The following is an 11,836-nucleotide window of genomic DNA, read 5'->3' as shown; positions in this document are numbered from 1 at the left end:
TCCTCCGCCGCCGCTCCCGCCGCTGCCGCCGTTGCCCGGGCCCCGCCGCCGTTGCTAGGCGACCGCTGCTGCCGTGGCCGCCTCTGTCACGAGCCCCGTCGCCCGGAGACAGCGCAAGAGAGACGGGGGAGGGGGGCGAGGGGACCCCCCAAACCAACTGGGCCTCCCATCATCCCCTCTGGAGCAAGACCCCCCTCCCCCGCCCCAACACACACACCAAAACCGCGGAGGGAATGTGAGGGGCGGCGACTCCACCCAGCAGAGGAGGAGCCCTGGATTCCAATGCCCCTCAAAGGTCCGGCGACCTCTCCTGGGCTTGGGCACCTACAGCCCCAGCACACACCTTCGCGGACCCAGCCCCCGCAAGACCTCAATGTCCCCAGCACATCCTCCATGCCCTTTACACGTTTCATGTTGCCCTGAAAACCCGAACGTTTACCAGCTATCAACTCACTAAATCCTCCCCCCAAACATATATATGCATATGTGTGTATATATACATGTATATGTGTGTATGTGTATATATACATATGTACATATGCATATACATATACATATATACATATATGCCCCTGGACCCTCTCCCAACCCCACTGAACCCCCAACTCAACAACCTCCATATACTTTCCCCATTCCAAACACACATGGGTGTCCCCACCCAAAACACACAGGGGATCCACACCAGAGACCCAAGACCCTGAGGACTCAAGGTATTGAGACAGATGCGGAATATGTGGGCAGAGACACCAAACACCAGACATACCAAAAACATGGTCCATGAGAATATTACCATTCTGGCCTGGACATATAGGTATGCACATGTGCACACGAACCTTTCCCAGACATGAACATGCCTCTGTGAGATACACACACGCACGCATACGACAGACATCATACACATTCTCTGTACACACTCCACCACCACCACCACCTGGCTGTGCTACCCACACACCCCTATGGTCAGAGGTGTTTATGACAATGACACATCCTTGGCCACCCACCTACCCAGGGTCCCAGAGGGCAGTGAGGTCTGGGCCTATCAGAAGAGGGCTGAAAGGAGCCAAGAGATAGAGACAGGCCACTCGCTCTCTCTAAGGAAGAAAAACTGGAAGCCTGGATCCCTAAGGGGAGGGGTAGCAGGTGGAAGAAAGGGGTCACCAGGAGTTGGGGGGATGGAGGACCTGGATCCCTGGTCCTGAAATGGGGATGAAGTGGTAGGGGGCAGTGATGAGGGGGTTTCCGGGGGCTGAGAGAGTCTCTCTACACCTTGGCTGCGAATCTCTGTTCTCTGCCTTCATCTCCCCTCACTGTTCCCATGGAAACCTTTTAAGCGAACTTCTCAGGAAGACAAAAATCTTTTTTTAAATGACTAAAGAGGGAGGTGGAGGGGGGCAGAAACTGGGAGGGAGGGGAAGAGACAGATGGAGAGAGGGAGAGAGTTGGAGAGACAGACTGAGCAGATAGCTCTACAGACAGACAGAAAGATGAGATGGGGATCTGATGGAGTTCCACTGGGAGCAGAGGGGAGAGACAGACGAATCAAGAGGGGTAGAGAAAAATAAGAGAAATTTGGAGGAAGAGAGAGAAGGTAATAGAATTGCAGAAAATAGAAGCAGTTGATGAGAAGAGGAAAAGGGGGACAAGAAAAGAGGGGAGGGCCTACAGGCCAGAAGGTCTGGAAGAAGCAGGAGCGTGGGGGTGGGGCAGAGGTCTGGGGGTAGGACAGGAACTAGGTCATTCTCTCCAAGATCCCAGACCAAGAGCTGGGAAAAGCAAGGGCAGGAACACTCGGACGGGTAACTAAAGATCTAACGAGACTATTTTTACTAGCATCAGGAAAAGTCAAACTTCGCTGCTGGAAAGGGAAAAAGGAGCGAAACGGAGCAAGGACTGTTACCCACAGCCCGGGTGCCATTCCAGATCCCAGAGGAGGGCGCCTTCTCCTCCCAGGTTCCCACTTGTTAAGACACGAGACTTTGTCTCCGCCTCCTCCCAGCCCCGGACAGCTCCCTCAGACCCCCGACTTCCCCCGCCCCAGCAGCCCCATCCACCTTCAGCCCTCTCCCCGCGACTGTCCGGCACCAGAGCCTGCTCGGCCGCCGTACCATGCTCGCCGTGGGGCCGCCCCTCCACCGGCACGGAGACTGTGCGTCTCAGCAGTTTGTTGCGGCTGGACTCGCTCCTCCGGTCCCGGATCAGAAGGGGATGTATCTAGGGGATGCGGGGGGCGTGTCAGAGCTCACCGGCCCAGGCTGTCCCTCCTCTTTCCCTCCCCAATCAAGCAGGTCGAACCGCCCCTTCCACCGGGCCTGCCCACCTTCTGCCCCTGCCCCTCGACACTCTTTCAGTGTCTCTGGGTGAATCGATTTCTCTTTCTCTTCTCTCTTCAAGTCTCTCTCCCTAATTCCCTCCCGCCCCACCCTCCTCTCTTCTCCCTCCATTTCTTTTGAAACACTCTCCAGGGAGTTCTCCCAAATCCTACTCAGCTCTTCCTGCAACCCCTCAGGAGTTTGCAACGCCCTGAATCCACATTCCCCTTGACCTTCAGTTCTTCCATTCTCCCTGCTTTCCTCTCAACCTCCCACCTCACTCGCCCCCTTCCCACCCCCCGTGCCTGTCACGGGGGTAGCAGAAACTGCATTTATAATCAGGATCCACAGCTTGTCTCCCTCCCACGCCCGGCTTGCGGCCAGACTGGGACCCAACCTCCCCACCCTCCCAGAGGGCTGGTCACCTTCCCCCACCTCTCATCTCCTTCCACCGCCCCCGCCCCCTCAACCTCTCTCACTTCCGTTCTTCCCTTTAGCCATTACCTCTCCCTAAGCCTCATCCCCAACTCCCCCTTCCTATTTCCTTCCTAACCTCCTCCTCTCCAGTCCTCCAATCTCCTCCACCCCCACAGGAACCACCTCCACCCCATAAGTCCCCATTCCCAGTTCCACAATTGATCTAGATCCATTTCCAGTCCCCATGGCCCTACACACTGCTCATTTTCCCAATTCTATCCCACTCTCCCACTGTCCGCACCCTTCCTACTTCACTTCTGTTGCCCCTTAGCTTGCTGGCCACCAGTTCCCTCTACCTGTCCCCATCTCTGTTATTCTTTCATTATCTTGTCCATTGTCCTCCTCCATCCTCACAACAGTCCCCACTCTTATAGGTTCCAGTTTCCCCAATTCATCCTACAGACCCCCAAACCCTTGGTCAAGACTAGCGATGACTAGTGAGTCACTCAAATGTCCCCCAATACCTAAAACTTTGAGTACCCAAACCACCTCTTCCTTTAAAGTCACCATATCCTCCCTTAGATACCTCAACTTTACTCCATGGCCAGCCATCTCTCCACATTCTCACTTGTCCCCCAGGTCCCTCAAAACTCTGGTTAACCCCAACTCCAATTCTAGACCTGCCTCACCACAACTTCCCCAATATCTTTTGGGGCACATCTCTCACCACCTCTCTGGTCTCTTAGGCTACCCTATCCAACGCCGCCCCCACCCCCCCTCCAACTTCTCACTTCTATTCTTCCCTTTGGCCATTACCTCTCCCTGAGCCTCATTCCCAACTCCCCCTTCCCATTCCCTTCTCAACCTCCGCCTCTCCAGCCCTCCACTCTCTCTAAAGTTGGTCCCCCAAATCACCCCCTGAACATCACACCTCTGGACATCCACCCTTCATATTCACATCCCTTGTTTCTTCTGATGTACCCTCCACCGCTGACCCGGCTCCCAAATCTGAACCCACACTCCCCTGGCTCTCTAATCACCCTGCATGATTACCACCTCCCATAAGAACCCTCTGTTCATTTCATGTCTTTCATTCTGGCTAGTCTCTGACTCTAGCTCATTCTTCTTACTCCTTTAGACAACTTCCCATACTCTTAGTTCCTTTATCCCCAGGTGTCTCCTCCTTTATATTCCTTCCTGATGTCCCTGGCGAAAGCCCTCTCTGTCTCTCTAAACCCTGATCTCAAGTACCTTCCCAGTCTTTAAGGCTCTCCCCGCCAATATCCACTGATCTGTCATCTCTCCCAGGATCCTCCAGCTCCCTCTTTGTTCTCCAAAGCCCCTACTCTTCCCTGCCTTTTCTCTGAGTTTCTTAATTCTCCCTCCCTACACTCTGCCCCATGATGGGGAAAGGACTGGGAGTGGTGAGTGATGGGTCTTGCTCAGTGGGGGAAGAGGAAGATTGCTTTTGAGGTGATCCTTCCAAAGCAATCCCCAATTTCTTCACCCTTAAGTTCCTCTTCCTCACCCTAACCTATCCCACAATATGGGCAGATGAAAAGTGGAGGCACCCCCAAATCTTCAGAACCCCATATCCTCCCCAACGCTGCACATGGCCTTCAAAGACCCCCTGGCCAAGATGAGAGAATGCTTACCCCTTTTCACATCCCAACCCAAATCTCAGTATTCACCTTCCTCCCACTGCTTGTAAACATTGCTTCTTTATCTTCTCTGTGTTATTCCTTTACAAAGGAGGATTCTCCTCATCTTTCTCTCCATATTCTCCCCATGCTACCCAGTGGTCTTTTTCCGATCTTTCCACCCTGCTCACCTCGTCCTCATCCAGCATGAGAAGCTGGTTCCCAGAGATGATGCAGAACCGAGGGTTCCAACCAGGACGATCATATGGGGAATGAACGTATTGGGTTCGGTGCATAGGGGGTCCCCGTACATCTGGGGGACAGAGACACACAGAAATGGTAAGGGAGGCTCTATGCATTTGGGAGACGGAGGCCTAAAATGGTAGGAAGAGAGTCCACAAAGTGGGAGAAGGGGACCCCAACTGCCTTGAGGAGATCACAGAAAGGGGTGAGGCCCCTGGTAATTTTCAAGGAAAAGAAGATAAGCCTCTATATCTTAGTAAAAAGAGGGGAGGGTAATCACATCATAGGGAGCTCTGTCAACTTCGGGGAAGAAATGTGGAGGTGTGGCTTAGGGAAGGGAATTATATATTGAAAGAGAGGGTATAAGTTTGGAGGCAGAGAAAGGGGAAAGAGCTCTCCATCCACTTCGAAAAAATTAAAAGGTGAGGGCAGCAAAACTGGCAGAAGAAAAACACAGAGATGTTGGTGGCAGGTGTCCGGGAAGAGGGAGGGCATCCAAATAACTGCAGAAGACAAGAACTTGGAAAGTGGCACAACCCATCTCCAAGAGAGTAAGAGAAAAGCTACACAGCTGTGGGAAAGAAGGATGGTGTAGGGGGTATAGAAATATTTGAGTCATGAAATCCTGAGAGATAAACATCTAGTGAAGAGAGGAAGTGAGGGAGCTTACCTGTTCAGAGCCAGAGACATGAGCAGGACTTCCCTCCTGCCTCTCCTCTATTCTATGCTCCTTCCTCTCCTAGCCCAAACCTGCTCATCCTTTGGGGAAAGTTCTGGTTATTCTGGTGGGGGGAAGAAGGGGCGGGATGAGTCTTGTCAGTATCTGGCTGTGGAGGGGCCAGGGCGTGAGGAGGTAAGAAATATGCCCTTGTTTGAATGGAGACTGAATTGATCTCTTCCCCTACTCCATGCTCAGAGATCAAAGATTCAGTACTGCTCTACCCACCCACCCACTTAGTCTCCATGGACAGGATGGATGCCAACTCAACAGGTTAGGAACCTTCCCAAGGCACAGTGAGGAGCTTGGGGAAGACAGACAGGAAGAAAGAATGGAAGATCAAGACCAGCGACAGAAGGGTGTCTCTCAAGACTAGAGCTGGGGATGGGGACAAAACTTCTAGAAAAGACCAGTAGACCAAGAGTGGTCCATGCTCAGAGATGCTCCCACGGTCACCCTCCCCCAACTTTGCTGTTCTTCCCATGCCCCCATCTCTGCAAACTGCCTCTCCTTTAAACCCCAATGTCACATGCCATCACAGGGACACGGGATAGGCCCTATGGAAGTAGGCGAGAAATCAAATTGGTGACATAAAAGTTATAGAAAATAGGCTTAAGGTATCAAAGTGTGAGAGAGTTTAGAGGAAGAAACATCAAATTTTATCACCTTTACAGGATAATTAATCAGGGATATATTGTAGGAAAAGAACTGGTCTTTGAACATTGTTTCAACTGAATGCCGAGTAGGAGAGTTTTGAAAAATCTAGCTCTTTTCTGTCCACAAACATGTCCTTCAAATTTAGCCAACCTGCAGATCAGAGTCAGAGATGAATCCCCAGAATATAGGTATTTAGAAACCCCAAAACCTTGAAATTCTCACTCTCACAATACCATCTCAAATTCTAACCGATACTATCCAGATACAGAGATCACCAGGCTTTGAGACTGCAGACACTGCAGGCAACATGCCTACTGCACTCAGGCTCTGAGGACCCCCAGAGGAGAAATCTGTTGATACACATAATCATTATGGGAGAGACTGGTTTAGGCTGCAGCCATAGGGAGGCAGGTTAGATTTCAGGGGGCACCTTCTTCCTGGGAGCAGGGAAGGACACAGGAAACTTAGCTCAGGCCAACTCTGGAAGCATGCGCACACACTCTCACATAATATCTGGACTTAAGTAAGGATGATTCTGGGAGGCAGATGCAAGAGAAGAGGAAAACATCTGAGAAAGGGGAAAGATTTACTAGGATGAGAAATCCCACAGAGCTCAGATGAGGATCTTTTGTAGGCCCTGTTCCAACCATCAAAACCTGTGTCTGCACCCCAAATCTCTAACACTCCAGTAAGTAGAGGAGACAAGAAAAGAGAAATGGGTGATAAGAGCTGGGGTATTGGGGAAATTTGATAGGCACAGACTTGTGTTGACAAGGGAATAGAGGATGGGCTGGGGACGAATTACAGGGATGGATCTAGAAGAGGAGGCAGAAATGATGGTAAACCCCTAGGGAACAAGGAATATACCAGAAGGGCTCAACTGTACATGGGGCAGAGGAAATGAAGTGGACCAAACAGGAGTACTAGGACAAGGGGGTCAATAAAGAGGGGGTCAAAGAGGTGGTAGAGATATAAAGGAGCTACCAGATAGAAGGGCAGGAAAGAGAATGGATACCAGAGAAGGGACTGATAATAGGAGGACAGAAGGGGGACTCATATAAGGAACGGACACCATATGGGAGGAAAGATATAGGTGATGGACACCAGAGGAGGGAGGGGGAATGGTAATAAGGATTGGAGGTGGGGGAGGGGAGTAAAAGTGGTGAAGTGATGGAGAGGGTAAGACCCTAGAGGTTATATTAATCACTGGTCAAGGGCCTTAATGAGGGTCAGAGTCTGGGGCAGTCTAATCTGCCCTCCTACTCCCAACACTCAATCTTACTTGTACTGCCCCCCCTCCACAAACACACACATATTTGGCCCTCCCCCTGCCCTGGTCTCTCCTCCCCCAACCCATTCCCTCTCCTCTCTTCCCTCCATCTGGACCCTCCATCCCCCACCACACTGCCTCCCTCTCTCTCCATCTGGCCCCTTCTTCTATCCCTCCATCCTCCTCTCTTTTTCTACCCATTCTCTGACCCCCCCTCCCACTATATTTCTACCCCCCCACCTTCTTGGCTTCTCTTTTCACCCCTGTTTTCATTTCCCCCTCCTAGCCCTTCTTACTCTTGTCTTCTATTTTCTTGATATTTCCCTCATCTCTCAGCTCCCACATCCAAAATATTTCTGCATCTCTTCCCCCAACCCTATCCTATCTTCCCACCCTTTCTGGCGATCTATTTCTCCTTCATCATTTTCACCTCAGCCCCCTTCAAGGCATATTTCCTGGTCTCTCCGGTCCCTCTCTACCCCTATCCTCTGGCCTCCAATCCCTCCTTCCCCATTGCTCCCATCTCTGTCTTCCCAGCCCTCCTCTCTCTCTCCATTTCAGCTGCTCCCCTCCCTGGCCCCAGCTCTGCCCCCTCCTCCGCCCTGCCCCTGCCCCTCCCCCCTCTACCCCCAACTGGCCCTCCCCCTTCCCTCACCACCGTACCTCTGAAGGGGGCATAGGACATCGCGGGGATGCTCCCCCGATGGATAGAGGCGCGAGACCTGCTCATCAGGCCTGGGGGGGAGGGGGCGGGGGGACGGGGGAGAAAGAGAAGAAAAAGAGGGGGAGAGAGAGGGGGAGAAGGAGGAGGAGGTGGAGGAGGAGGAGGAGAGAGGAGGAGAGAGGAGCGGAGAGGAGCAGAGAGGAGGAGAGAGGAGGAGGAGGAGGAGAATAGGAGCCAACGGCAGCAGCGGCAGCCGGGAGGGGGGGGGCGGGGGAATGAGCGAGAGAGGAGAGAGCAGGAGGAGGAGGAGGAGAGAGAGACTCTGCAGCCCCCACCCCTACTCAGTAAGAACCAGAGAGATAGAGACCCCTGACTCAAAGCAGAGAGGGATAGGGCAGTTCTAAATATGCAGTCCCCAGGCCCACGGAGAAAGATACCCTGCCGCCCCCGGGGCTGGGCGGGGGATGGGGGTGGGGTGGGCGGGGGGAGTGGGGTGTTAATTTGAGGCACAAATCCAAAATCTAGAGGAAAACAGACCTCAACCTCAGTTAAAAAGAAAAAAAAGACCCCAGACCCCCCTGAGAGAGGGCTCAAAGGTTAAAATCTGAGCATCCAGTCTCAAAAAATGTTCTCCATAGCCTCAGAAATCTTAGACTCTAGCCTCAGATGGTGGTTTTAGGGACCAATACCTGAGGCCTAGACTAAAAAAATAAATAAAAAATAAAAAGACCTAGATTCAGAAAGAACCCAGACCTAGCATTAGAGAACTCAGACTCAGAGATATCAGAGACCCCAGATTTAGATCTCAGAGAAAAGAAACTGCAGACTGAGACATAACTCAGAACTAACTCCAGACCTTGGGCGGTGGAGGGGGCGGGGTGTGTGGAGAGGGAGAAAAGCGGGGAAAGAGAGGCAGCTAGTCCAGAGATGGAGAACTGAGCGACCCCAAACTCATAAAGAATTTGAAAGACCTTGGAGAGTGATCACAAACCCAGAAACACAACCCCCCAAACAAAAAACCAAAAGGAAACCCAATCCTGAGAAAGATTCCAATGCAAACACTGAAAGACCCCAGAGAGAACTATCTGAGAAACAAACTCCAACCTAAAGACAACGATTTCGGGGAGACCCCCAACCCCGGAGAGGTAGGTGTGAGAGAACTCTGACATCAGCCTGGGAAACGCCCAGCCACACCCACCCAGGCGACCAGAGACCCTAGACCTTGGAAAGAGGAGAAATACAGGGTAGGGGGAGTGGCAAAAGCCTTTTTCTCTGCTGTGTCCTCCCACCTCTCTGTTCTCTCATTGGCCCCTCTCTCCATTTTTGGGTCAGAGGATGTGCTTGGGCCCCAGGGAGGTTATGTAGGGCAGGTCCTAGCTCCTAGGGGGATGGGTTAAAGGAAGGAGACCCAAGGCTGACAGGTAGACCAGTCTTTGAGAGCGAAAAAGAAAGGGATAAGGGACAGAAGGACCATCACTACTTCCCGGTGTCCTCTCCATATCCCCAACCTGAAGCTCTCATCTGTACTTTTCCCAGATTCGCCGGTCTGTCTCCAACTTCGGGTTCACTTAATAAGGCCGAGACGCCTTCAGCCCCATTTTCATCATCATCTATCCCATTTACAGGGTCTCACTGTTCTTCCAAAGTGCGACTTTCCTCACCTAGCCATTGTCTTGCCATGCTCGTGCTTGCCTAATCACTCCCCGCTACCCGAGGACAGCTGGCTTCTCAGATTAGCATTGTTTATTCCCAAACTCAGGCACATGTCCCAAAACCAGGCATAAGGGCAGGAGGCGCTCTCTTCACCCCGCCAGGTCCAATCTTCTCAGACCCTCCCACTCCTTCAGGCCTCAGGAACCGTGTATGGGCTGTTACTAGGCACACTCTGGGGATTAAGGATGATTCCCCAGTCCACTACCTAACGCGAGTCTGCGGGGTCTCAAGCCCTCCCTTTCCTAGCGCCAGGTTTCTCATCACGTGGCCACAGGAGCTGGCCTGCGATTGGCTTCTTCGCGCCGCTTATTAAGGTACCGCCGCCGGAGGGGTCCAGCCCCCTTCACGTGACAATGGAACGCCGCAGCGGCTCTTGTCAGCTTGCAATTGGCCGTTTCCGGTTTACCCGAAAATGGGCGTGCCCTTTCCTTACACGACTGCGGATCCCGCTGTCGATTGGTTAGCTCCCGCTGCGCTCCTCCCCCACCAGGAGGTGGGGCAAATCGGGCCAACTGAGGGCCGGGATTGGCTGGTTTTGGAAACTTCTGTAGCCCAGCTTCTGTCACGTGGTGTGTGCTGTTTTCTTATCACGTGGCTGCCGCCCAGGTAAGAAGAGGCCACTGTTCCTGGGTTTGGGGTCCTTTCTCGGCATTACTGTGGTCTCTGATATTCAACTGCTCTTTACCAGTGTAGGCTGCATGAGGGGGTTGCGGACTACCGCAGTCCTGCTCGGCGGAGGGGTGAGTGACCGGCCCCGCCCCTTCCGGTCCTCGGAGCTCGTCCACCGCCCGTTCCCCAAATCCCAGAGGTCCACTCCTGAGGAGGAAATGAAAACCACGCCTTTGCCTTAATTTTTCAGGTTTCTCGCTCAGCTTCAGGGACCTTTATCTTCAGGGTGCAAAAGAGGGAGGGCAGAGCCTGTGTCTATCCAAGCGAAGGGTTTCCAGAGTTAAATTTCCTGGAGCATTTGTAGGGAGATACCGAATTCACTTCCAAATTCACTTCCTGCTACCAGGCTGCTGTGCTCTTGTCACTTCTTTGGATGCCGGCGCTGTTGCCTGTGGCCTCCCGCCTTCAGTTGCTACCCCGAGCCTTGCTGTCCATGGCTTCAGGAAGCTCCCCGTCCCAGTCCTCGCCAGCCTCTGGCTCCGGCTATATTCCTGGCTCAGTATCTGCAGCCTTTGTCACCTGCCCCAACGAGACGGTCGCCAAGGAGATCGCCAGGTGGGGACCCCAGTGTGAAGAGAGGATGATCATGAACGAAGGTTGGGGTTGGGGGAGAAAGGTGCCTTCCCGCGGCTTCCTGCCTGCTTCAGGTTTGGAAACCTGTCTCTGGGTTGGCAGTGCAAAAGTCCAGGTCATGGGATGCTCTGAATGGGGCTGTCTCTTCACCTTCAGGGCTGTGGTGGAGAAGCGCCTGGCAGCCTGCGTCAACGTCATTCCTCAGATTACATCCATGTAAGTCATATAAGTTGTGGGGTTAACCTAACTTTAGGGGCTGACTGGCACTATTTCCTTGGGTAAAATCTTTGCTCCCACAACACTCTCTCCCTGACCTTTTCAGCTATGAGTGGAAAGGAAAGATTGAGGAGGACAGTGAGGTGCTGATGGTGAGAAACATTCCCCCACTCCACAAAATTTTAATTCCCTGATCTCTTTGACCTCTATCCCTCATCTGAGGTCCTGAAATCAACCCTACCCCTTGAATCAACTATGTTCGTCTTCACCTTTTAGATGATTAAAACCCAAAGTTCCTTGGTTCCAGCTTTGACAGATTTTGTTCGGTAAGAACTTTGAGATAGGTGGGGTGAGGTTGTGTACTGTGGGGTGGGACTTGCTGGGCAGTCTGCAGTGGTGGGCTCCTTTGGATAAATCTTTGAGTGACCACCCCTCCCCCCATCTTTTTCACAGCTCTGTGCACCCTTATGAAGTGGCTGAGGTGATTGCACTGCCTGTGGAGCAGGGAAACTTCCCATACCTGCACTGGGTGCACCAGGTTACAAAGTCAGTTTCTGACTAGTGTAGTCCCACCATGATGAACCCTGTTCCTGCCATGTTGCTCTCATATACTTCAATGCCCTCTGACTTCCAGGTGATGACTGGGTCCCTAATAAATCCTACCTTTGGTTCTTTCTTGCTTTTGCCTTTTCTTGTCATGTATGTGAATTTTGTTGGAAAGATTAGAGGTGCTTCTAGTGCCTGTTT

The 11,836-nt window shown here is 52.4% G+C and overlaps 2 protein-coding genes across 10 annotated transcripts in view; one reads left to right on the top strand and one right to left on the bottom strand.

Moving 5' to 3' along the window:
* Positions 1–8,171, bottom strand: part of SYNGAP1 (synaptic Ras GTPase activating protein 1) — a 31,898-nt gene extending 23,727 nt beyond the window's left edge. For 2 of the 4 annotated variants that reach the window (XM_011373471.2, XM_023538539.1), the window contains exons 1-3: positions 7,918–7,995; positions 4,558–4,679; positions 2,106–2,211 (exon numbers count right to left, since the gene is read on the bottom strand). In XM_011373471.2, the coding sequence (XP_011371773.2) occupies positions 2,106–2,211; positions 4,558–4,679; positions 7,918–7,984 (295 nt within the window). In that variant the 5' untranslated portion in view covers positions 7,985–7,995. Of the gene's footprint in view, positions 1–2,105; positions 2,212–4,557; positions 4,680–5,279; positions 5,768–7,917 lie in introns of those variants that run through there. The other 2 variants (XM_023538540.1, XM_011373470.2) reach the window with 2 other exon arrangements.
* Positions 8,172–10,128: 1,957 nt separating this feature from the next.
* CUTA (cutA divalent cation tolerance homolog) lies at positions 10,129–11,764 on the top strand. 6 transcript variants are annotated; one of them, XM_023538484.1, is made up of 7 exons: positions 10,143–10,237; positions 10,320–10,490; positions 10,647–10,855; positions 10,976–11,089; positions 11,196–11,241; positions 11,366–11,415; positions 11,543–11,764. In XM_023538484.1, exons 3-7 carry the CDS (start codon positions 10,674–10,676, stop codon positions 11,649–11,651), a joined length of 501 nt encoding a protein of 166 aa, XP_023394252.1. In that variant the 5' UTR covers positions 10,143–10,237; positions 10,320–10,490; positions 10,647–10,673; the 3' UTR covers positions 11,652–11,764. The 6 variants fall into 6 exon arrangements, with proteins under 6 accessions (XP_023394255.1, XP_023394252.1, XP_023394251.1 ...); XM_023538483.1 differs by having other exon boundaries at positions 10,150–10,237; positions 10,320–10,371; XM_011373469.2 differs by having other exon boundaries at positions 10,192–10,237; positions 10,320–10,371; positions 11,030–11,089.
* The last annotated feature ends 72 nt before the right edge of the window (positions 11,765–11,836 follow it).

Source organism: Pteropus vampyrus, unplaced genomic scaffold, assembly GCF_000151845.1.
Source record: "Pteropus vampyrus isolate Shadow unplaced genomic scaffold, Pvam_2.0 Scaffold225, whole genome shotgun sequence".
Taxonomy (NCBI): Eukaryota; Metazoa; Chordata; class Mammalia; order Chiroptera; family Pteropodidae; genus Pteropus; species Pteropus vampyrus.
This window is presented reverse-complemented; position numbering and strand designations above follow the sequence as displayed.